The following is a 24,140-nucleotide window of genomic DNA, read 5'->3' on the forward strand; positions in this document are numbered from 1 at the left end:
CGACTCCAGTCAACAGGTCGAAGACGGCCCCTTGTGTCTTCCTGACTCATCAATACCGTAGTTCTCAACACTCAGCCATTAAGTTGCGCATCGACATCACGAAGCGCGCGTCGCGCACGCTCTCGATGGTATTCCTCTGGATCATACCCCAGTAAAGCCCGCCGCTCTGCATCGAGAATTATGTGTTGCTGTTGTAGATATTGTTCCACCTTGGCTTTTGCCTCTTTTTGTTTCCTCTTTGTTTTGGAATTCGCCTTGGATGGCGCCGGGTCAGAGGTGGACTTGGAGTACCTGTGACAAAAATGATATCAGATGTGGCAATTTGCCGAATGTCCATTTGCGCTTACCTGTGGTCGAGGACCTGGGTATTGTCTGTAAAGTCTTGCATCTTTGTTTACAATGGTATGTGCCGGTCCGTGTGTGTTTCTGGGATGTTTCAATAGGAGCTGTTGTGCAATGGTTGTGTTGGATACAAGACTTGCAAGAATATGTTTACCATCGACCCGATATATTTATGTGATGATATCCATGCAATGTTTTCGCACTGGAAGCCTCTTCAGGTATCAATTGAGACAATGCGAAAACATCAGCGCACAACACGAAAGGGCAGTGAGCGCACATATGTGCCTTACTTGTCTTTAGAGACAGACTGTTTACGGCTTGTTGTCCAGCTATTCATATCACTTCCGTGAAACAATCCGCTATGCGGCCCCGGCATGCATCTGCACTTTGATGCAGAGTGTCTCACATACCCATGTCCACGTCTCTGCCGCTCCTGCAGCCAGCCACTCAGCTGCTCCAGGCTTTTCATTGGACACATCGGCAGTCATTCCAACCCTCAGGCCTGGGAGGGTGCGGCTGTGCGGGCAGGGGTTAAGGCACAGCTGTGCCTTAACTGAGCTGACAGAAATGCCTCTGTGCTCCTGCTTGTGATTTTCGATCTCTCTTGTGCACAACCCCTCGCAAGCCCGACTGCCGCCTCGGGGACAGCTGTGCGTTGAATATGATTTCCCTTTGACGCTAGCCCCTTCCAAAACCTTCGCTTCGAGATGGGGAGAACCCAGGGAACCCCAACCCACGGCTCGCCGTCGCCTTTTGGCGCTGCCTCTTCCCCGCTGGATGATGCCCATCAATTAGGTTGGCAGAGTCCCGTACGCCGACGGGGCAGCTTTTATTCACCCCACGACCAGTCAAGAGAGACGACGGGAAAGGGGTGGTCGACGCCTTCTCCGCGTGGGAAACATTACCTCCTGCCCACGTCGACATACCAAGATTCGCCAGCAGAGCAATACTTTCCCACCCATCGTCGATCATCGTCGGTGACCTCGGTCAAACGAGAGGCTGACCATGCCCAGCATAGACAGCACCAAGGGGCTGAGTCTTGTTCGGCTGCTGTCATTTCCAAAGACCCCGCGCCGACAGCCAGGCCGAGCAAATCCTACCATGACGGAGCTTCTGCGAGTGTGCCAGCGCATGAGTCTTCAACTGACATCGGAAATTGCCTCGACGAACAAAGATTCGATCCCGAGGACCATTATAGCGAAAATGACATTTATGGCGAGATATTCACAACGGAGACGAGTTGTCCCAAGAATGAGGAGGATGACAACCCCCCCGACGAACCGGGAGCTTTACTCCCAAGTCCTTGCACGGCTGTGGCGCCTGATCGGATGGACATCGACAAAGATGAGGGAAAGAACAACAAAGAGCTGCAAGAAAAGTCCTCTTTACTGTCCGATCCAGACAGAATGCCCACTTTTCCTGCATCGTGCGAAGCTCAACCCAAGCCAAGGACGAGTCACTCACGGACCGCTGGCCGACGGCCACCACTTTACTATTGGCCCGCCACACGATCGCCACGATTCTACCACGCCGACCATCGCTATTATGAGGCTAATGACCACGCCTTTGGTTCGAGACCTCCCAACTTCGCAACCGGCGGTAGATATTCATACCAACCAGACAATCCATACGCGGACTATGAACTAGACCCGAGAGTTCGACCTTCCACATACAGAACCTATGGCTTCGACCGAAATAAGTCCACCTCTCAAACCCCACGACATTCACGCCGTCCTGCGCACGGCTATGGGTACACGCCAAACACATACATATCTCATGGCAGTGCAGCATCGCGGCGCCCCAGGAACGCATCATCCCCACGCAAGGCGCCAGCTCCCAAAACCAGCAAAGCGACCGAGGTGGACGCCCGTCGCCACCAGATACCAACGGGATACTCCCTACGAAATTGGGACCCCGACGAAGAGCCCATCTTGCTGCTGGGTAGTGTCTTCGACGCCAACAGCCTGGGCAAGTGGATCTATGACTGGACCGTGCACAGTTATGGTGCCAGAACCCCTCGAAGCGAGGTGGCTGGAGAGCTCTGGCTTCTGTTAATACAGACCGCCGGGAAAATCAAGCGAGCGGAGGAGACGATCTCATGTGTCCGCAAACACGAAGATTGAGAACTCCTCGAAGATTTTATCGCGGCTGGCGAACGATGCATGGACAGACTCCGTAGCCTGCTGAAGCGATGCGAGAATCCGATGCTGAAGGCCTTCAATGGACAGAGGAGCAAGGAGGAAGAAAAGAACGATGTGACCAGTGGAGAGACATCCCAGCAAGACCCGGAGCGTATGCTGGAGGGGAACACGTCTGATACTGTACCGACTCAAGTGACGGCATCTTCTTCGACGTCAACGTCAACATCAATGTCGAACTCCGCCGAGCCTACAGAATCGACACAGTCACGCTCTGAGAAACCACAGCTTGGCTCGAACGCAGGCAAGGCATTCATCGAGACGTTGTTCGGGATCGACCGTGAAATGGACCGGACAGAACGCCTGATGCAGGCGATGAGACTGTGGAGCTTGCGTTTCGACGCATACTGTGAGGAAATAGTCCGTGATCCAACTGCTTCTCGCCGGATCGTTTTGAAGGGTAAACAAGAAGAGGACATTGCTGCACCGGCGCCTCCAAAGGCAAAGGCAGAGACCATTGCACCAGACACGACCAGCAAGATCCCGGCCGCGAGGAGCATTACCACGGTCGGTTCTGCCAACAGGGGATCGAAGCCAAAGCCAGGAAAGCCCGCCTCGAAGCGACAAGATCCAGATAGCGATGGCTCACCAGCCATACCTGGCACCGTGGTCAGCTCGGATGAAACCGACGATGATGGAGTCGTGGACTTTTTACCCTTCTCCAACGCCGGGGGTGAAACTGAACTGCCCGCCGACCATCCTTTCCAGAAGAGCATTGCGAGACTTTTGGAGATTGCAATCAGTTCCTACTGGCGAGCACACGGTAGTGGAAAGAGCGACCGGACTCAAGCTGCGCCGACAAAGCGAAAGCGAGGGTCTGACAACAAGAGCAATGACAACAACAAAAACAACGGCAGTAAAGGTGGCGATGGGCCATCCAAGAACAACAAGAAGGGCAAAGAGGCTGCCGGAGACAATGATGACAACGAGGAGGAGGAGGACGACGACGACGACAAGGGTAGAAAGCGTGCCCGAGGCACAGACGGATCAACCATCCTGACCGACCCCAGCGACGCGAGCCCACTCCTCGCATGCCCATACTACAAGCACAATATGGTCGCCAACGAACGATGCCTACTAGTACAGCTCCGATACGTCAAAGACGTCAAACAGCACCTCCGTCGAAGCCACGCTCAGCCTTACTACTGCCCTATCTGCGGACACGTCGCCCCTTCCCAAGCAGGTCTCAACGAGCACCTCATCGCCCGCACGTGTGAGCGCACTCAGTTCATTGCGCCATCGGGTGTGACGGAGGAGCACAGGCTCAAATTCACCGAGCGGGTCGGGCGCACGCTAAGCTTGGCGGAGAAGTGGTTCACTGTGTGGGACATTTTGTTCCCGGATAGCCCGCGGCCCGAGTCGCCGTTTGTGGACAGTCCCGTGCGCGAGGTCTGCGCGGAGGTTGTGCGCTGGTGGGATCGGCATGGGAGGAGGATTGTCTCGACTGTTATTCGGTCTGGTGATGTTGGGCCGGTGCCATACGAGCAGATGCCGGTTAACTATGAGAGGGATTTGGCTACTACGTTTGTGACTGTGGGGAGGAGGACTCTGGAGAGGATCATTGAGAGGATGCTAAGAGGTGGAGGTGGTGACAGCGACGATGGTAGCGGCGATGACGTGGTCGGCACAGGTTTGGCAAGGGAGGAGGGTGGAAGTGGGAATACGGGCCCGGGATCGTCGTCAGAAGCTCTTTCATGTTCGACAGGCGTGACGAGAAACAAGGCCTGGGATTCGTCAAAGACAACAATCACCACTATCGAGAACTCGAGGACGGACCCCGATGGTGTCTTCCGACAATTCGATAAGCCACCGCATCAGGCACAAACCCCCTCAATAGTTCCTGAGACCGCCGAATGTAGCTTCCCAATACCTGGGAATACTTCATACGAGTCGAACATTGCGAAGCACATAGTCATGGTGGAGAGTGGTTGTGGCCAGACTTGGGCGTCAATGTCCCGCTCGAGGGAAGCGAGTTTGATATGTGGAACAATCCCTACTAAAGCTAAAAGAGCGCATAGAAAACAGGGCCGCACTTTCTTCACGGTCATGTGGCCGCTTGTGGGTGCGACCAAAATTAATGCACTGATCTATTGAGAGATACCTCGGGATAATGGGCGAGGGTGTGATGATCGACCATTCTGTCTTAGGTTCAAAATCATGTAGTCATGCTCTCGGATGTACTCCACGAATCTGGCGGCGTCCTAAAAAGGCTTAGCGTGGGTAGCCCTGTCTGCAACGCCATCGAAGCATATATAAGGATGACCATTTCCCATGCTTTCAACCAACACCACTTCTGCCGTCACTACATGCTTCACATGAACCCCTGTAGCTGAAATATCATATACTTGTTATTTCAACAGCGTCATTTCCCCTCCCAATACTCGAATTGACCTGTTACTATTCCCATCAACTCGCTGGCACCATGGCGGGCGAGCCACGAGTAAGTACTACTCGAACACTCATATTTGCTAATACGCTGATGATTCAATTGAACAGCTCCAGAGCCCGACGACGCCCCAAGCCGTTACAGACAGACAGCGCATGATTGAAAATATGTCTGTATACGATATCCTTGGATCGATGAAGAAGGCTCCAGCTGGGCAAGGCATAGATGCCTTGGGCTACGATGGTGTGCTCCGTAGGTTTGATGGCGAGCGGAATGTGGTTGACGCAGTCGGCCTGAACCCAGCCCAAATCAGAGAGTATTACGATGAGCTCCCGTTGCCCCCGAGGTTTCTCACCGCCGACGGCCGCAACATTTCTCATTGGGATATGCTCCATCCTGCGGCAGAGAATGTTCCTAAGAAAATTTCAGAGGAGGACAAAGCTAGAATTTTAGCACATAACGAGGAGTTGGCTAGGCGCGGCGTCTTGAGCTGCGTCTCGAGCAAGTAGGAGACCACGGTGAATCAAGGCTCTAGATGGTCCCTTCATTAATCTTCAAAGACGTTCGCGATTAAATCATGGCAATCAAGTCAACCCGGATTCACGCAGATGTATTTGCCGAGTGCCATTTCTGCGCGAGCACTGCGACTCAATCACAGTTGTCACTTGCCATGTCTAGCTTTGCCTGCTGATGCAGCAGTAGGATAATCTCGGGACAGCATGGCAGCGACTGGGGCAGACTGCCCCGGAGAGGCATCACCCTCGTTCTTGCAGTCGACCAGTCGTCCTTCTTCCCCAGGAGAGGCATGCACATCACATACTTTAGGGCTCACCCGAAAGTCTCCAAACTTGGTGCCGGTCGTCGGCACATCGGAAATGCCTGGATGGTCCGATATGCATGCACACTGCATGTTGCGTACGCGGGCGCTTAGCTCGGACACCACCCTTGCTGTGCTTGCTTATCACGACAACCAGCAACAACAGCACTAGAGGCTATTCATAGTCGTCCCACTAGAGTGCTATGTTCGGAGACGATCATGAATGGCGGAAAATTTGGCGGTCTTCCGTGCGAGACGCAGCAGACACGCGGGCCAACATGCAGGTTTTCGACAGGGTTTCAACAGCTGCCAACCCGCCCCCTTTCCTCATTGAAGCCGGCACATCTCCGTGTATTACGATGAAAGCCGACGATGAAGTCTTATATGGCAAGGGCCAAAGGGATAAGCGCAAGAGATCACTATAAGTAGAGCAGATTTCTCCCATCCGCTGTACCCCGAGATGATCTTAACCTCAGAGCTAATCGAAATAGCCAACACTTTCCCTGTTATCTCACCAAAGAACAACAACAGCCCAACGTCGAATATGCAGACCAACCTCTTTACAATCTTGGCAATCGCTACCGCCATCTCGACGGTGCAGTCCGCCCCCGTCGAGTCCGCAGAGGGCGCGGTCACTCCGCTAGCCGAAGGCACTCAGCCTGATGAGGCTCACATCCATGATGCCCTCGCCAGCGATGTCCATGCAAACGAGGTTCAGGTCAACGAAGTTCATGTCGATGATGCTGATGTTGATACTGCAGTACGTCCAACTTGAGCAACTCAAGCTCGCGCAGTCCTTTGATTTGCTTCCCCAAAGGCTAACACCGAAGATCCGTTTTCACAGACTCCGCAGCAGATCTGTAACAGGGAGGAACTTCCTCATATCAGCACAAGAGGCGAGGAGGGTAACATCTTCGCGCGATCGTGCAGAGGGTATAGCTGCTGGTATCCCGAGCAATGTGTCTCATGGGGATGTCGTGGATGCGGTCTTTACTTTGACATGTGCGGCAACTCATGGAATGCGTGCTATTAGCGTTTGGGCGAGACATCTTCATATGCATGTAAGAGGAGAAGCAAGGATCATGGCATAGTGTATTCTGCGATACAATCTCGAATCAAAGAAGATATTTCCCAGATTTCGGCAATATGGTTCATGCACTATCCGCATCCCATCTAGGCTTTCCTGGGTTACATTGACGAGTTCGGTCGACCTAATACCGCGGCTTGGTAATATAAGCTCAAGGCTTATCGTGCATTAGTATCTTGGGATTTGCTCGCTCCGGAGAGGACCTCGTGAAAACCCTCTCACGTTGATCTACTTGAATCCCTCTCCAAGCCCCGCCCGGCGGGGGCCACCGGACTCTCATGTGTTAAGCTTTCTGCTAGAACGAGCTTTTGGGAAGCGGGGAGCCACATCCACAGGCAAGCAACCAGGGCAGGGCCTGCTCCCAGCAGACTCCTGATGCATGTGAGGTGATGTGGCATGTAGCCTTTTGTTGGCTGACGACTTCTTCGTAAAGGTGTCCACCGCTGCATATGACGCGGCCCAGCGTGCATATTGGTGCACAGATGCGCCAATTCACTTAAGGTGACATTGAAGCAGCTCCTGACCCCGTCCAATCTGTGTAATCGAAGCTGTCGTCGGTGGTGTACCCGGCCAGGTATGGAATTTTGAGTATTCATCCTTCTTGGTCAGCACGCAAAGTTATACCCATCTGTGCCACTTATCATTAGCCACTTATCTTAGGCAGGCGTACAGCTAAACTTTCTGTCCTGCAGCCAATGGCTGTCTGTTTGAACTAGACTAGAGTAGGAAGGGTTTGAGGAGTAAATGCCCTTCTGCAGAGAAAAGATTCTCATAACTCTTGGATATATACAGGCTCAACCGAGACGCTCATACCGCTTGCCTTTCTGGTTTGATCAATCAGGCTGCTCCGCGGCACTACCTATGCAGCAGCAGAGTTTTTCCGGCAATGGAGACGTGGAAATGGATGCATGTTGGTGCTCCACGTCGTCACCAACCACCCTGCGCGGCTGCCAAAGCTCTGCGGGGTTCTCAGCGGAGTGAGGATAGATGCAGTAACTCTCCTGCACAGCTCTGTTGATACATTGGTAGGTCTCATCACCCATTCCATTGTCGCTACTTTGCCCAATTTCCAGCCTGATTTCTTAAAACTATACCGGAAAGATGACCTCACCTGCAGAACCAGTGCTAGACTGTTGCCGTTCCGACTGGGTCGCCAGCAGTCAGCAGTCATTCACTCTTTATCATGCTGGTGCGAGACTCTGGCGTCAAGAAGACCTAGTAGATATCGAGCAGCAGTTGGAGCATGTCAACACTGCCGAGACCTTTACGTTGCGTCGTGTCGATGGCTCGCATATCAAAATCAAGAACCCCATGCTTGGCGTCGAAAATCCAATCTGGTCAGTGTTTCAACATGCCTACCGAGAGATCTAGCTAGTCAAGACTTCTATTGCGTGTGGTCCTCTGAGGCTCCTTGTATTTTCACTGATTTCAGACACCGACAGGAAGCCATTTGTTCGTTTTCGCGAGTACTGGTCGCTGGTCCGCAGCAGGCCAAGGAACCTTCCCCCGGAGATATATGGTTGCTCGTATATTCTGGAATGGGAGAACATGAGCATTGAGGAATACAGAGGCCCGCACCCTGATTGCGAAGCATGGTTTCGCTCCTATCGTGAGACCTGGCAAGCCAGTGCCACATGCCAATCGGTGAAAACCCAAATCACCCATATTTTGTCGTCGGAACCAGGAAAGACTGTGAGCAAGGTGGTCTGCTTTGGACTTGGTGATCTCACCTTCAGGTCACCGGACTGGTGGCACATTCAGAATCGCGAGCGGCCAGAGCACGAGCAGGAGACTGAACATGACTGTGCTCTGGATAGTTCCGTGCACCATGCAGTTGCCCTCACTTTGAAAGAAGCTGTCACAGCAGCGAGTCGCACTGAAGTAAAGCTGGTCACCCAAGACCCCAGTTACACGGCAGAGTCAAAGAGCATAGTTGGGAGGGTGGCCCCAGAGTTCGAATTTGTCGGCCGCCACGGGGCTGGGGGTTTCTCTGAACTCAGTGACGACTGTGTCGTGTTTGCGCCTTTCGTGGCTGCGCCAATCAATCAGATCATTGCCGATTTGGCGAGACCAGCTGTGATAATTACCAGCAAGGTCGACGAACTGGTAGTTATGACTTTGAAACAGTAAGTGTACATAGCTACTTGCACTGGCGGCTTCTTGAGTTGAACGACGACATGCTAACAGTATGCCCTCTTGTTGGGAAGGGTTCCTCGAGGTAACCCAGAATCTCCAAGGTCCAGAGAGATGTGGAAGGAATACACGATGCAGGACTTTCCGCTGGTGAAAGAGGAGGAAGATACACTAAAAAGCGGTTTGTCGCAGCTCAAAGTTTACACGAGGAAGGCAGTATGACGTACAGCGTCGAGTACGTCCGGTATCCTGAAAAGGATGTGATGATCCGTGAATCACAATCGACTCGATCATAATAATTGAGCATACCATAGATACGGATTGGGAGACGGCAGCGGCGATTTCCCTCGTCCTAAGTTCTTGAAATTAATTGCCTTCGCAATGGACCTTTATTCGAAGTCATTTTCTCGCTCCTGCATACAAATCCGGCTTTCTGTCACGGCTGACCAGGGGAGGCACTATAAGGTACTGGAAGCACCTGGGTAATTGCCGACCATTGCGATTATTGCCTCATCTTTTGCTCTATTGGTATATCGTTCTGTCATAGGTGCCAGACCGTAACAAAGTGATTTGGCGGAATCATCACTGGCTTCTCGGTTTTCGGGCGCATCCAAACGTCAAGAAGGAGAAGTTGCTACCTGCCGCCCAAAGTTTCTTGCCACAGACTCTGCAAACCACTCTCCGACAGTAATGGGAGGGCTGGCATCTGTCAGAAACTCGTCCGAATAGACAGAATGGGCAAACTCACTATTTCTTCTCTGGGCCTTGTAGCAGAAAGTCCTTCCTCCCCTGGTTGAAGTATGCGATAGAGTATCGGGAGGGGGACTTCCCAGTGTCTTTGGCTCGCACGCGGTGGAAGTTACTCTTGAGACGGTCATCTGACCACGCCACTGTAAGACTTTTTGTTAAAACAGGAGTCCGGAACCACCTCTAGTATGCTTGGAGAAGATAGAAAGAGAGAGAGAACTAACTCAACATGTCACCAATGTTGACAACAATAGGTCCTGTCTTTGCAGGCAGTGGTGTGAAGGTATCTCCCATGCCAAAACTCGTGTACGACTCTCGACCTGGACAAATCTCGAGGCCATCCTCACCGTCGCGTTGAAAGAGGAGAGTTAAGCACCCGATATCAGTATGGCTGCCAGCTCTCCAAGTGCCGACTGCATTCTCGGAGGGAGGGTAGTGTATTAGACGGAGCTGAGTCATGCAGTCTGCTCGCGTCACGTCGTTGGCGGTAGTGAGGTGGCCTTCAGGGAACCCGAGTGCTGCCGAAAAGCACGAGACTGAGATTGCTGTGAGCGTTTGGAAGGGACAATGGGATATCAAAGCAAGTTTGACTTACGAACTTGGTTTGAGACGCTGGCGCACTTGGCCATGAAGTGTTCGGTTGTTTTGCGAAACTCGGGCACGTCGGTATCACTTGGCCATTGGGAACTACGCATCAACCATAGAGACTCCTTCTGGTCGTATGTTCCCGTGCTGGGCCGGAGTTGGGCCTGTTGGCAATCGAGTGTGAGTTTTAGCGCAACCTTGTACTGCAAAGCCAAAAGGACAGGGCCGCACCTTGTATTCCCAGCCATTATTGGTCTTTCTGTCGTGAGGCGTTCTCCCCTTGACTTCAGCAGGCAAGTCGAAGAACGTCTTTGAGAGAGCAAACTGGGCCTCGATTTCCTCAACGCTTATGCCATGATCTACGAGGGTGAAGAAGCCTGCAAACTCTGCAGCTTCAACTAGCTGCTTCGTTATCTCTTCTCGACGAGCTTCAAAGTCTACCAACCTCTTAGCATTGCATTGACTAAATCAATTTGGAGGACTTGTGGGCATACCTCTGAGAGAAATCACAGGGACCAGTCTATCAGCCATTATCGTAACGATCAGATGTGGGGGAGGCAGGCTCGATAGGCTAGTTCACATATCCAGTCGCTCCAAGGCAGCTTGGGTCAATTCAGAAAACGATTCTTATCTACATCTATAAACTGAGCTTCGATGCGCCAACCTGCCGTATCGCTATAAAAATATGCTAGGATGAACGGCCCCTTCGTCGATAGCCGGCATTAGTACAAATCGCCGCGCTAGAGTGATTGCCGAGAGTTGGAGCTGCGCGGATGATTGAATGATAGGGTGCTGATTAGGGGCTGTGGAGGCCGCCCCGCCTCTTATCATGAGTGGATCAAGATACTCTCGGCTATGTTCCCCCCCTCTCTTCCTTGTGAGATCCATGAACCTGGGTATCTAATGCACAGCCATGCATATGAACGAACACCACTTTGCACTGGACTGGCCGCAAGACCATGTGTAGATAATATTGGCCGGGCTGTCGCGCACTTGCAGCTCTCATCGATGTGGTCTCCCGCCCTTAGCAGTACAACGGACCATTAAACATGTCGCAACCAGTTTCGCTTGAAGAGAAGAAGAAGAGGGATGCCGTAAAGGTATTTTGACCAAGCTCGACCATCTTTCCCCATCCATCAGGCTCAACTTATTGACGAAGTGATATCTAGGGGGACGTCGAGAGCGTCATGGCTGGCTCGAGCGAGACGGTGCCCAAAGACAAAGCTCTTGAACTCCTGGCGAACCACAATGTTGAGTTCCACGCCGACTCGCCCGAGGCCAAGCGCGTGCTTCGCAAAATTGACTGGAGAATCATGCCCATGATATTTACCGTCTACCTCTTGCAGCTTATGGTCAGTGATTGTCCTCTTCAGGAACAACCCGATGCGTTCCACATAATACCTAACACAACTTTTATCTGTGCGCAACAGGACAAAAACAGCCTCTCATTTGCTGCCATCATGGGAATCAGGAACGACGCAAACCTCACCCCGGCGCAGTATTCGTGGCTAGGTTCTATCATCTAGTACGTACTTGCAGATCTCGGTAACTCCATGTCACCAGTAAATTCTGTTCTAACAACGTTTTCCATAGCTTCGGATACCTCGCAGGGGAGATTCCAGCCACGTATCTAATGCAACGCGTCCCCTTAGCAAAATATGTGGCCATTATGTCAATGCTCTGGGGAATAGTTGTGGCAATGCATGCCGTCTGCCACAACTTTGCCAGCCTGGCTGCTGTCCGTTTCCTGCTCGGCTTCATCGAGGTGTGCGTCGCCCCGGCATCCATCTATATCACTGGATCGTGGTACACCAAAAAAGAGCAGGTTAGCCGGGTTGCGATTTGGTATACAACCTCGGGATGGGCCGCCGTGTTTGGCGGTCTTTTCGCATTTGCACTCAATCAAGCTCCGACTTTCAAGTGGCAGGGATTGTTTGTGCTGTATGGTGCCCTCACCTTTGCCGTTGGAGTCATCTGCTGGTTCTGGCTAGCCGTGTCCCCGACCGAAGCGGCGTGGCTCACCGAGGAAGAGAAGATCATCGCACTGGAACGCGTCCGAGAGAACAAGACGGGAACCGAGGTGTGGAAGTTTAGCTTGCCACAGTTGAAAGAGGCGTTCTGCGACGTCCGCTTCTACATGATCTTCTTACTGCTGGTCTCGACCGGCCTGCCCAATGGAGGGATCACCGCATTTGGTAGGCTCCAAGACACCCCTGACTACTTGTCATCAACTCGAGCTGATCATTACTCTGCTGCAGGACCGACTATCATTAATGGATTTGGCTTCAACATCAACCAGACCACATTGCTAAACATGGGATCTGGCTCGGCGCAGGTCGTGGGCACGTTCGTGGCACTTTTCGTCGCAAAGATGACAAATCGTACCATTGCGGGCATATACACGCTCGTCTTGGCCATTGTGGGCGTTGTCATGATGTTGACGATTCCTGCGGAATACAATGGTGCTCGTTACGGCGGCTATACACTAACGATGCAGTGTAAGTGCTTTCTCTGTACGAATGTAGCTGGTGCATCCTCAGCAATCTAACAAGGAGCCTAGTTCCTATCTGTGTCCTGTTCATCATAACATTCATGACCGCCGGCGTTGGTGGCTCAACCAAAAAGTTCGCTTTCGGAGCTGCATACCAGCTTGGCTATTCAGTGGGCAACATCATCGGCCCCCAGACGTTCCAGGCTTATGACGCGCCAAACTACTATGTGGGTTGCCCTGGAACGAGACAACTCCTGAGCGAGGCTGTGTGTACTGACTGGAAGATAGGTTGCCAAATATACCATGCTTGCCTTCCTGGTCTTCACGGCAATCCTCCTGGCTGCCATGGGTCTGCTACATAGGTTTTGGAATTCAAGGAGGGACAAAGAGCAGGACAATCTTCCCACTGAGCACGTGGAGAATGAAGAGTTTGCAGACCTCACAGATTTCCAGCTTAGATCATTTAGGTATCCTTTGTAGTTGCAGAACGCGACCGGGTGTGGGATATCAAGTTTTGGTGAAGAGACTGCACTTTCAAAATTCCTGACGACACACGAATCAAGTACGTTTTAGTTTAGTCTGTTGAGTGGATATAAATTAGTTTTGCTCGCCCGCGAATTGTCTACGCGTACGCAGCTCGTTGTTGTCGGCTGCATGAACGCCGCGAAGCTCACAGCAATTGGGGAGAGCGCGACAACATAAGCCGGGCAACTCAAGGCCGCCTGGGTAACATGTGGCAGCTATCGGAAGAGGGGGGTATGGCCTTTGAAGTCACATCGAGTGAACTCCCTTACTCAAGTCGCGCAAACGAGCCGTCGCCCTAGGTGGTGCACGCCGGGCACACGATGAACACTCCAATATAGAGCTCGCGGTCCCTTGGAGTGTGGCTCGACTGGTAACTCTGCTGGGGGGGGGGGGGGGGGGGAAGGGGTGAGCGTCAAGCGCACAAAGACGAAAACGAAGACACGGACAGTTGCATGATGCGCCTGGCAGCGACTCTGTGGGGATGTAGCTTCGGCCGCGTGCGCTGGATCTACAAGGTCCAGTCTGGCATTTGATCACGCCCTGCGGCCCGAAAGCGATGGGGCCGAGCAGGGATTTCGCTTTAACCCAGGGAGAGTGCCTTTGGATCGTCTGGGGAACCCCGTGTTCGACCCCAGTCAAACACCTTGAAGTCGAGGTGGCGATTCCGCCGGTGCACCTCCAACTCTCGTACCTCACAGCGCGCTTCGGGAACAGCTCAAGGTGACCGCTGCGGAACAATATTGTAGCGCAAATTGAATCTAGGGCTCCACCTCTAGCCTGAGATTATATGCCTTGACAATGTGCGAATTATCTAATGATGTTGTTCTCCTTCATTTACAATCGCGACGTTTTGGTACCTTTCACCAACACACTACATCGCAAAACTTAGCCAACAAGTACTTGCCGAATCCTCTGACAAGAGGTTTCCACACTCACTCATTGTTCCCCAAGCAGTCCCGAATGAACTCGAGGATCTTATCTGCCTGCGCACTGTCTTTAGTGCCGATAGAAAGGATGTTGCTAACAAACAGTCAGCCTTGACCTGATTTCAGCTAGCAGTGGTTCCAAAAACGAAAGACGCCCACCTGAGATGATTGTGTTTCTTCAGCACATGAACCACGGGCAGTGTTGCCATGGGCCGACTTCGAGCTCGGTACGCATTGAAGAACCTGACCATGGCATCCGTAGTCTCCGGTCTAGTACACTGTGTTAAGCCACCTATAGAGCAATCTTAACAAGGACTCTAACTCACATTTCCCATTCCACCGAACCTACGAATATTGGGAATCTTCTAGAGTCCCTGAGATGTTGTTAGCCCAATAAGAAGGCTCAAAATATCGTGGCGCGGACAGGCTTACAGAACGGGCGACTCGTCTGGAAGGCTCTCGAACAAGCCTAGGGCTGACTTCGGCTACGAAAGAAATTAGTCCCGTGGCCTGAAAGGACGAAATTTTAGGCAGCGTACTCCCCAGACATCTTCTTCGTCAGACCCGTAATAATTTCTCAGTGTCTTTGCACGCACAGGCTTTCGTCGGTCATACCAAAACGGGACATCGATGAGGATCAGACCGGCCACTGGCGGAGACAGAGGCTCCTGTGGAGCCCTTTGCTTGTCACCTTGACTCCTAGTCAGATCAGTCCGTTCATGTCTGCAAACTGCCGGGGGGGGGGGATGGCATACCTGCAGCGAAGAGGTTCATGCAGAGGTGAGCGCCTCCCGATGAATGACCAAAAAGGAACACTTTCTGTGTTGACCCTCGGCCAAACTTGTGAGATGAAATGTTATCAAACACCCACTGGCGGATGAGTTGCATATCATCCGCGCCGCCGGGGTACTGAACGTCGGGAACTAGCCGATGATTCGCCACAACGGTAATGGTTTCCTTTTGTGCGAAATGGTATCCAACATTCGAGTAGACCTAAATATTCCGTGTTAGCCAGTGCTAGGAAGGGAACAACCTATACAATCAGAACTCTGTCTTACCCTTTCATTCCATTGCTTGTCTCCAGAGAAGAAGCCGCCCCCATGGATGTAGACGAGCACCGGCTTCTCTGTTCCATCGCCCGACGGAACAAAAACATCGAGCAGATTCCTCTCTGCCGGGCCGTACCGCTGGTCACGATATACGCTGATGTCCTCTGGAACAGGAGGGTACAAGGGCGTGTACATGTCTCGCCATTTCTGATCCGATGAGCCAAGAGCGTTAGTATTGTAGGGCTGCTATTAACCATGGATTTCTCTACAACCTACCACATCATCCGTTGGGCCGAAGTTGATTGTGTCTCTAGCAATAGCGGCGAAAATGTCGTCCATAGCTACGGATGCTTCGAAGCCAATCGGCGTGATTCTCGTCCGCTGTACCAGAGCCTCCCGAGGTGCTTGACCGAACTGTAACAATAGAACATCGTCTAGGGTCAGCGGTCTCCTGGCTTGTGTCGTGCGGGTCCGTTGCGCGAGGGTGTTTATGTAAGCGGTATCTTATGGGCCCCGGATCAGTTAACCCGACACAGGGGCAGGGGTGTTAGCCGAGAGGTCAATGTGGTTGCGGCTATCAGCCCAGCCACCAGTTCAGCCGAGCACCGGAGCATTGACGGGGTCGCCATTGGTCGTCTTAGGGCGAAAGATGAGCATAACCGACGCGAAGTCAAATTTTTAATTTCCCGCGCTGCAGAAACCACTATATTGCATTCGTGTACCTGGCAGGTGAATGGTCTATTATCCAATACCCCAAAGCGGCTTGCCCCGGAGAGTTGCTGGTCGCGGAAAATGTCATTCAGGTAAGCCACACAAGAGTTAACATCACCGATTTCTGTGATTGCAGATGCTAAGAAAGACGGTCCAGTGTTTCTGAAGTACGGCGACATGCATCTCGCAAAAGCTGTTGGATTATCATCGACAACACTGTCTACGATGTGACTGATTTTGTAGACTTACATCCTGGTGGTGCTCGCATCCTTCTCAATTACGGAGGACGAGATGCGACGCATGCATTCGCCCCAGTGCATGCTCCGGACACTCTTACCAAGCACTTAACTCCACAGTATGTCATTGACTCGGGAAACACTCCTTTGGCCGTGATGGCAGTCTAACAAGCACGATAGACAAAGGCTCGGTACAGTCCTCGTAGCGGAGCATAAACCCAATCACGTCGTTGCGACTGGGAAACCAGCACGCAAAGGTCCGAAGTTGTCGTCTATCTTGAGCGTGTCGGATTTTGAGCGCGCTGCTTCAGACAAACTCCCTGCGAGGTCATTTGCGTGTAAGTATAGAAACAACGTTCATAAACGTCAACACAAGAGACTTACAGTTCGAGGCCAGTCTTCAAAAGTGGTGCTGAGGATGAGGACTCGTCAGCTCGAAACCTGCAGAGCTGGAAAACCGTGCAATTCAGGCCACGAGTTCTTCGACCAATACCACAAATTGACACGAGGCGCACCATCCTTGGACACGAGTTTTCTGCGCCGTTCTTCATCTGCCCCGCAGGCGGTGGGAAGCTGGCCAATCCTGCTGGAGAGGTGTTGCTAACACAAGCTGCCGGAAGGCATCGCGTCCTCCATTGGGTCTGCAACAATGCCGGCTGCACAATAGATGAAATGGCTTCTGCTCGGGCGGACAACCAGACGCTATTCTGGCAGATTTACGCCAAGTCGGATCTGGAAGAGTCTGCCAAGGAAGTCAGAAAAGCCATCGAACTTGGGTACAAAGGATTTGCCTTGACTGTAGATGCGATCTGGCCTGGTATCAGAGAGCGCGATCTACGTGCTAGCATCCTCGAGGAAACAGGCCCGGAGCCGGAGGAAGATTGTGTGGAAGACGACAGCGAAGACAGCGAAGACAGCGAGGATGAGCAAAGCTTCACCCGTGGCCCAACAGTCAAACGACCGTAAGAAGAGTTTCGCATCCTGGAAGATTGGTTGGGCATAGGACGGCTGACATAGTCACAGGCCCGTTTGCGTGGAGTTCGACTGGATCAAAGCTGTGGGATGGCTCCGAACCATCACAGACGCGCCGCTGGCTATTAAAGGCATACAATGCTGGCAAGACGCGGTTCGATGCATGGATTTTGACAATGCGCATCCATGGCTCTCCAACCACGGAGGTCGTCAACTGGATGGCGCACCTACCGCCCTCGACACGCTCGTGGACATTCATCGCAATTGTCCTCGTGTCCTGGAGGACCGCGAGGTGATCGTAGATGGGGGTGTTACTCGCGGTGCGGATATTGTCAAGGCCATTGCGCTCGGTGCCCAGGCAGTTGGTCTTGGGCGGCCTTTTCTCTTTTCGCTCGTCTACGGCACTGCAGGCGTGAGCAAGGCCATTCGGATACTCCAACATGAAGTCGAGACCACCATGGCACTTCTTGGCGTCACCTCGCTTGAACAGCTTGATCCTTCATATGTAAGTCTACCTCTGCATTATTCCCAACGTCCTAGACTATCTCGGATCCAGCTCATTCAAAATCAGGTCGATATATCGCGAGTTTCATCGCTACTCATTCCTATCAAGGCACGCCTGTGAGCATAGTCTAGCATATGATGAATCTGAAATGAGCGTACCCGCAACACTTTGCTAGCACCGAAAAAAACCGACCGTGATCCTGCGTCTTGCATGGAGAGAGTGGCGCATTGCTGTCCGTGAATATTTGTTCCGAGAAGAACTCAGGACTTTGGAGTTCAAAACAACACATGAGCAACCACGTCCCCCCTGATCAATTGAAAAATAGACAACAACAGTATCATGGAGGGTAATGGGCGTTGTGGTGGACAACGAGGCGAGGGCTCTTCCTGGAGATCGAAAATATTTCTCCTCCTCTCCCAGCCCGGCAGGTTCAGCAGAGTTGAGTGAGAGCATCAGTATGGCGCTCTGTTCCGTGAAGCTAGAGCTGCGCTAAACGATTGGCCGCCGCCTAGGGCCCTAGTAACGCTAGTGTGTCGTGGGGGCTAACCTCCCTATGCCGCGTTCCTTATCAGCGTGGGCAAGGTACATTAGCCGGGAGGGCCCCGAGCCCGAAGGTCGGTGGGAATACACCGAGCTCTCTTCGGTTATCGGTGCTGGTTTCTCGGCTTTCCCAACTCCGGCCCACATCCTAAACAACACCAATCGAGCCTCGGGGGCCATCAGTCACCGGGTACAGGACAACACCGAAAGACTGGCTCTTGCTCAGCTCACGCAAGGACACACGATTGATGAACTCATGCCCCGCTCAAGGACCCGGCCGGAGGACCGGCAACGCATCGGCCAGGCGTGTCTGCTATGCCGGTCTTCCAAGATCCGCTGCGATTCGAAGCACCCGTGCATAACCTGCATCAAGCATGACAGGGCAGCATCGTGTGTCTATGCCGAAGTCGACCGCCGCCGATTGCCTCGGACCTCTGTCCAGCAGCGGGGCAGTCACCCATCAAGCCATTCATCATATCCTGGAGTCGCAGACGTGGATTTGGGAATGCAGCAGGTCACCGCAGCTGTTGTATTGCCGAACGCACAGATCGGTTCGGACCACTTGATATCTCCATCGCTCACGAGCCCCGAAGACGTCTCAGCTGGAGTTCTGTCAAGAGTGCAGCTCCCACGGGCCACCACAGATACGGCTGATGAGAGAGGTACTTGCTTCCTCAGATATGTAGTCACTGACGATAGTATACTAAAGCGCACACAACGCAGTCTATGTCGGGGAGGCATCTGCCTCCTTCCTGTATTTTCTACGGACTGCCCTCAAGCCATTTGTGGGCCAGACCCGATTTACCGATGGCGAAGGTTATGGCATCTCCCCAACCAACGAGGTAGAACTTGTGATTGAAGGATCATTCCATCTTTCCACTGAGCAGGTCCATATCCTTCTGGAATCTTATTATGAAGCGGTATGTGATATATCAATGGAGTCTGACAGGCCAACCTACCTCAGTAGGGATGCATTGCTTTCAGTGCTGACTGCTGATTCAAAGACGAGTGGGCTTCTGGATCTGTTTGCCGCAGATGAGATCGACGTTCTTATCGAGCAGCGAGTCAGACCCCAAAGTCTTGGATCTTCGTCGCCACCAGTGACAACGCCATCAGTGAATCGCCTGGATATTGCTGCGCTCGATATAGCCCTGGCCATCGGCGCTCAGTATTCTGCTGCCGCTAAGGCAGATACCCGTATCGAAAACAACCTTTTCTTTTCGGCCCGCCGTACTGCGTTGTAGGTTGCATGGCTACTCATTGTAAATCTCCCAAAATGCTGACTCTGTCCTTCAGTGAGGGCATGTTGAAAAGGACCTCCCTGGGCACGGTGAGGCTGTTCTTGCTCATGGCCTTCTACATGCTGGGGGCGTGCCAACGAAGCACAGCGGCCATGGACCTCGCCATTGCGACGAAAGCAGCAGTTATGCTGGGTCTGCATCACGCCTCCTCACGTCAGCAGGCGGTTGACGACAGAAGGTGAGTATGCCAAAGATTTTCAATGCCACCATAAACGCTGAAGCTGAGCACAAACTCTTCCACAGGTTGCGTATCTGGGAAAGCCTGCGAATATTCGATGTGCTTGCGAGCTTCATTCTTGGCCAATCCCAAAGTTTGCCTACCACGCACCGAGAACATTTTGACGTCGAAAAGCTGAATGGAAGTCAATTGTGGTTTGGAAAAGCTGCAATTTCAGCCATGTCACAAGGGTGCACGCTGATTGAAAACGTCGTCCACACCCTCAAGAACGGGGGCATTCTTCACGTCCCCACGGCAGAAAAGCTACTAGGTCAGCTCCGGCAATGGACAAGGAGTCTGCCTGAGGCTTTGCGGAAGTTCAGCTTTGAAGACGAACCGAACCTGGAACCCGCCAATCGTCAACTTCTCATCGGCAACATCCACATCGCCTGTCTCTACTACTTCGCCGTTTTACTGGTGACGCGTCCCTATCTGGTCGCGTATCTCATGTCTCGACTGCGTGGAAAGGCCCCAGACCACCTCATTGACGATCCCGATGCAGCGTCGGATCTGCGCATCAAGAACAACAAGGTATCCAAGTTGGCTCAGGTATGCGTCAGCTCTGCGTGTTACATGTGCGAGACACTGCAAAAGCTTAAGCTCTCCAACTTCAGGTTTGGAAATTTATGCCTGATACAGTGAGTTTCCCTTCTGTCGTCATCACGTCGGTCGCCCACAAATCTCAACTCGGCTAATGCAACTGAAAGGGCCTGGCTGTTTGGTTCTGGTCTTGTGCTAGGTTTCTCCATGTTTGCTGGAGAGCCCAGACAGGACATACAGGACGCCTTCGCTGCGTGCCGAGAAGTTCTCGGGGCAATGAGTGAGACATGTCTGCAGGCCAGGACATATCTGGACATACTCGCCAGCTTCCACGAAGCGGTACGCAAGTACCACCAGCGCGTGGCTATGCAAGTCCGCGATACCGTGCATAATTATATGGACCAAGTTTTGATGGTTGAAGTCCCTCAGGCTCTCAATCGTACCGGGCCGAGTCCCTTGGATTGGGAGGCAATAATGGCTGCTACGAATGACCTGCCCGCGGACCGTACCGATAACACTGCTATTGCGGACTTCCAGATTCAGTGGACAGACCTTGATTTGCAAATCGTGGATGACTACCTGAACCTAGACTTGGGTCCATTTCAAGCACTATTTTGTAGCGGCGAATGACGGATAGTATAGTATGTAGCCTTTATTGCTTGGCAGGCATTATAACGAGCATATTAGTTCTTTGCACTCATACTCTTCCATGTTCACTTCATGTATTGTATCATACAATGCCTCTCAGAAGTCTCTAGCAGCTAAAAATGCCTCCTCTCATTAATGTATTGTGCTTGGCCCCCATGCCGTGGTGTGTAAAGTGACCAGTTACCCCTAAGGCATGGCGTGATTGAGCATGAAGTCTCTAGTCAAAGCAGACCAGCCGTCGCTTCTAGCTCGATCGCCGAAAGGCTTCAGTGCGGCGAAGCGCATACTGCGTGAGGAGATACAACCAATCAGCATTGCATTTAAAAAAAGTTGCGCCAGATTGTTTTCGTAGGTTTCCAGATCCGGACACTTTTAGACGAGCCGAGAAAGGAGCGAACAAGGAAACTCACGTATAATTTCCAGGTTTAATCCTGGACCGTCCGCCAATTGGCCAAACCAGTAATAAGTCGAAGTAAAGCTCCCACTGACGAGCGCGTTCCTGGTCTGGTCCGCCAGGGGGAATGAAATGATGTTGCTGGCGTTGTGCTTGGCTGGGTCGAACATGCTAACCTGGCCGGCGGACGCCCACGATGTCGCCGAGCCTACGTAGCCCTGCTCGCCCACAACGGGAGGATAGCGCCAGTGGTGGTCGTCGTTTCGAAAGCCCTGCTCGTATATCTATGATCAAGGTTAGTCAGCGGTCCAAGTGTCACTTGAAGATCCCACCACTTCTGCGGTACTCTCTGGAAATGATGAAGACGAGCTCGCTCAACTGCCCACATGCGGGACTGCACTTTTTCTGCTTGCATACTTACATCCCAACGAAGCTCGCGTGTGCCCCATTTCATTTTGGAGAAAATTTTGGGATAGCTCTGTGCTCCCGTGCTAAGATCAAAGTTGAAGCTATAAGAAAGGACACAATTCCCGACGGTTAGCTTTCCTATCATACTCCGAGGCGCGAGTTTCCCACGTAGGGTAAGGCGTAGTCTATCACCACTTTGCACGTACGTTGTTGCATCTTTGGGAGGAAATCCTGCACGTAGAAGCGGATACGCGCCGCTGAACATTGTCCGCATTTCACTGAACAAGTCGAATCCTAGGCCTTGGTACGGCACGGAGAGTTGTTCGCCATTGCTCGCTTTGACGAGGAGCTTGCCACTGTACAGTGGCAGAGCTGTAGCATTAAGGCCTGTGGGAGCGGTGAACCCGAGACTGTCGCTTGACGTCAGTAGACAGCCTTGTGCGCAACAGCTTAGATCTCCGGCGTGCTTTTGGCTCCGTACCTGACTTTTCCAGATTCACCGGGGCCCAGTTGCAGCTGGGCAGGTGCAATCAACCTCGCCTCGGCCTTTATGGGTGCGAGGTCCTGCCAGGATTTTATCCGGGGCGTTTCCTCCGAAGACTCGACGGCGTTGCGGTCCTGGAGCATCTCGTAGCCTGCAGCAGCCTCGAGCCCAAAGGTGAAGGTGAGCGCCGTCTCGTCGCCGTTGTAGACCATAATCTCCTGCTCCGAACGCATGTTCTGAGTATCATTAAGTGCAAGCCGCGCCAGGCTGATCGACGCTGTGCTGTCCACCACACTGAGGGCGTTGATCAGGCCCGTGCCCACTTGAAATGCCGGCGCCTTGTAGACTTTGCTGACACCACCCGCAGATGATGCCGAATCGAGCGAGACGCCGCTGGAGATGATGCGCATACTGGCCTCCTTGGACAATTCTTTGCTCCTGGCCCCGGCCCTAGCGGCAAGGTAGAGCGCTGCCACGCCGGCGACGTATGGAGTTGCCATGCTGGTACCGCTTACCAGCCTGAAGGTGTTGTTGTCGGATCCGATCCAGCAGCTGAAGATGTCGCGACCAGGGGCGGCAATATCTGGCTTGGCTGACAGGTCGTAGAGTCCGCCCCAGCTAGTATAGGAGCTCGGTTGCAATGTTCTTGTCGTGCCATTGACATCGGCGCTGGCCACACTCAAAACAAGGTCCCCGGCGCCGCCGTTGTCGGGGAAGAATGGCCCGGCCGCGCCCGCATTGCCTGCTGCGAAGGTGACAATGACGCCCTCGGCTGCGATCCGGTTCGCCACGACAGCCAGCACATTGTCAGGGAACCCGCTCGGTCCACCAAGGCTCGCGGTGATGATGTCCATGCCGTCGTCGTACGCCCGCAGAAGGGCTGCAATGACAACCGAGACGTCGGTCGAGCCGGAGGCCCCGAACACTTTGTATGCGTACAGACTTGCTCCGGGCGCGACGCCTTTCCACCCAGTAGCCGCCGCGTCTCCAGCCACGATGCCGGCGACGTGTGTGCCGTGGCCTTGCTGGTCGATTGGATCTGGGCCTGGACGGGGGACGCCGCCAGGCGCCCAATCCCGGCCGACGAGGTCGTACCCGCCAGCGACTTTGAAGCCTGGACCAAACCCGCCGCCCAGCGCCGAATGGCTGTATAAGATGCCCGTGTCCACGATGCCAATCTTGACCCCCTCGCCGAGCACGCTGCGCTGATGCAGCTTGTCCACACCTGTGGCCCAGTGGACATCGTGCTTCGACGCATCCTCAGCGCTGGCCGGCTCTTCGCGTTTGTGGACAGGCGCGAGAAGATCGACTTGCACGTCGGACCAGGCGCGGATCACGCCAGGCAGTGCCGTCAGCTCTTCGACGCCATGCCCTGCCGCAACGATCTGTGCACCCGAGAACACGGGCGAGTCGAAATGGGAGACGACCTCGATTTCATGCTGCAGAAAGCTCTCGGCACGCTTCGCAATGAGGTGGGTTGCCGTGGTCTGCAATTTGTCGAGATGGTCGCTCGGTCAAATTCAAGTCCAAACCTGCGCGGTCTGAGCCTTCGGGTGCAAAGGGGGTCACTTACATCATACTCGAGGATATATGCGCGGGTTCTCGAGACCATGGGAGCTTGATCTTCGTCGAACGCCGAAACGGGCTCGAAGCCTTGAGCTAGGCTCGCGAAGAGCGCGGCAAGTGCTACAGCCCTTGGCCGGAGGAGCAGCATCATGAGAGCAGCTTCTGGTTGCCATATAAAACGTTCGAGGCCGAGGGGATTGCGACCAACCACTATCTTATGAAGGCCGTCATTCCTGATCAGTCCAGGGCGAACCGGCTCAAATTCGCTCTCGCTGCAATGCAAAATCTCCGCTATATCACATGGACCCCTGTTCTGGGTATTGGTGGGCGAA

The 24,140-nt window shown here is 53.1% G+C and overlaps 9 protein-coding genes across 9 annotated transcripts; 5 read left to right on the forward strand and 4 right to left on the reverse strand.

Moving 5' to 3' along the window:
* Window positions 1-2,535: 2,535 nt before the first annotated feature.
* Window positions 2,536-3,121, reverse strand: B0I36DRAFT_319454 (uncharacterized protein). Its single transcript, XM_046153418.1, has one exon. The coding sequence runs from the start codon at window positions 3,038-3,040 to the stop codon at window positions 2,672-2,674; it is 369 nt and encodes a 122-aa protein (XP_046016053.1). The 5' UTR covers window positions 3,041-3,121; the 3' UTR covers window positions 2,536-2,671.
* A 255-nt stretch (window positions 3,122-3,376) lies between these two features.
* On the forward strand, window positions 3,377-3,865 carry B0I36DRAFT_319455 (uncharacterized protein). Its single transcript, XM_046153419.1, has one exon. The coding sequence runs from the start codon at window positions 3,572-3,574 to the stop codon at window positions 3,755-3,757; it is 186 nt and encodes a 61-aa protein (XP_046016054.1). The 5' UTR covers window positions 3,377-3,571; the 3' UTR covers window positions 3,758-3,865.
* A 1,097-nt stretch (window positions 3,866-4,962) lies between these two features.
* Window positions 4,963-5,435, forward strand: B0I36DRAFT_347671 (uncharacterized protein; the record flags this gene model as incomplete). The annotated part of the gene is made up of 2 exons (XM_046156590.1): window positions 4,963-4,980; window positions 5,037-5,435. The coding sequence occupies 2 exons, from the start codon at window positions 4,963-4,965 to the stop codon at window positions 5,433-5,435; spliced, it is 417 nt and encodes a 138-aa protein (XP_046016055.1).
* Window positions 5,436-7,931: 2,496 nt separating this feature from the next.
* On the forward strand, window positions 7,932-8,960 carry B0I36DRAFT_239713 (uncharacterized protein; the record flags this gene model as incomplete). The annotated part of the gene is made up of 2 exons (XM_046149708.1): window positions 7,932-8,171; window positions 8,277-8,960. The coding sequence occupies 2 exons, from the start codon at window positions 7,932-7,934 to the stop codon at window positions 8,958-8,960; spliced, it is 924 nt and encodes a 307-aa protein (XP_046016056.1).
* Window positions 8,961-9,580: 620 nt separating this feature from the next.
* B0I36DRAFT_238865 (leucoanthocyanidin dioxygenase) lies at window positions 9,581-10,826 on the reverse strand (the record flags this gene model as incomplete). The annotated part of the gene is made up of 6 exons (XM_046149647.1): window positions 9,581-9,662; window positions 9,712-9,853; window positions 9,935-10,246; window positions 10,306-10,459; window positions 10,527-10,732; window positions 10,790-10,826. The coding sequence occupies 6 exons, from the start codon at window positions 10,824-10,826 to the stop codon at window positions 9,581-9,583; spliced, it is 933 nt and encodes a 310-aa protein (XP_046016057.1).
* Window positions 10,827-11,344: 518 nt separating this feature from the next.
* B0I36DRAFT_361275 (permease of the major facilitator superfamily) lies at window positions 11,345-13,266 on the forward strand (the record flags this gene model as incomplete). The annotated part of the gene is made up of 7 exons (XM_046158457.1): window positions 11,345-11,395; window positions 11,465-11,647; window positions 11,726-11,820; window positions 11,889-12,490; window positions 12,554-12,793; window positions 12,856-13,013; window positions 13,075-13,266. The coding sequence occupies 7 exons, from the start codon at window positions 11,345-11,347 to the stop codon at window positions 13,264-13,266; spliced, it is 1,521 nt and encodes a 506-aa protein (XP_046016058.1).
* A 1,322-nt stretch (window positions 13,267-14,588) lies between these two features.
* B0I36DRAFT_319459 (Alpha/Beta hydrolase protein) lies at window positions 14,589-15,737 on the reverse strand. The gene is made up of 5 exons (XM_046153420.1): window positions 15,563-15,737; window positions 15,296-15,493; window positions 14,993-15,230; window positions 14,777-14,928; window positions 14,589-14,722 (listed from the first exon to the last, which is right to left on the reverse strand). The coding sequence occupies exons 1-5, from the start codon at window positions 15,623-15,625 to the stop codon at window positions 14,666-14,668; spliced, it is 708 nt and encodes a 235-aa protein (XP_046016059.1). The 5' UTR covers window positions 15,626-15,737; the 3' UTR covers window positions 14,589-14,665.
* A 175-nt stretch (window positions 15,738-15,912) lies between these two features.
* B0I36DRAFT_382572 (FMN-dependent dehydrogenase-domain-containing protein) lies at window positions 15,913-20,988 on the forward strand. Its single transcript, XM_046160922.1, has 11 exons — window positions 15,913-16,089; window positions 16,155-16,352; window positions 16,414-16,571; window positions 16,631-17,195; window positions 17,257-17,710; window positions 18,798-18,912; window positions 18,974-19,170; window positions 19,255-19,490; window positions 19,547-19,729; window positions 19,795-20,406; window positions 20,476-20,988. Exons 1-11 carry the CDS (start codon window positions 16,079-16,081, stop codon window positions 20,936-20,938), a joined length of 3,192 nt encoding a protein of 1,063 aa, XP_046016060.1. The 5' UTR covers window positions 15,913-16,078; the 3' UTR covers window positions 20,939-20,988.
* Window positions 20,989-21,142: 154 nt separating this feature from the next.
* Window positions 21,143-24,042, reverse strand: B0I36DRAFT_421546 (subtilase; the record flags this gene model as incomplete). The annotated part of the gene is made up of 7 exons (XM_046162184.1): window positions 23,816-24,042; window positions 22,240-23,729; window positions 21,965-22,168; window positions 21,772-21,859; window positions 21,414-21,634; window positions 21,367-21,387; window positions 21,143-21,242 (listed from the first exon to the last, which is right to left on the reverse strand). Exons 1-7 carry the CDS (start codon window positions 23,957-23,959, stop codon window positions 21,143-21,145), a joined length of 2,268 nt encoding a protein of 755 aa, XP_046016061.1. The 5' UTR covers window positions 23,960-24,042.
* Between the last annotated feature and the right edge of the window lie 98 nt (window positions 24,043-24,140).

The sequence above is a fragment of the Microdochium trichocladiopsis genome, assembly GCF_020744255.1.
Source record: "Microdochium trichocladiopsis strain MPI-CAGE-CH-0230 chromosome Unknown B0I36scaffold_3, whole genome shotgun sequence".
In the NCBI taxonomy this organism is placed as follows: domain Eukaryota; kingdom Fungi; phylum Ascomycota; class Sordariomycetes; order Xylariales; family Microdochiaceae; genus Microdochium; species Microdochium trichocladiopsis.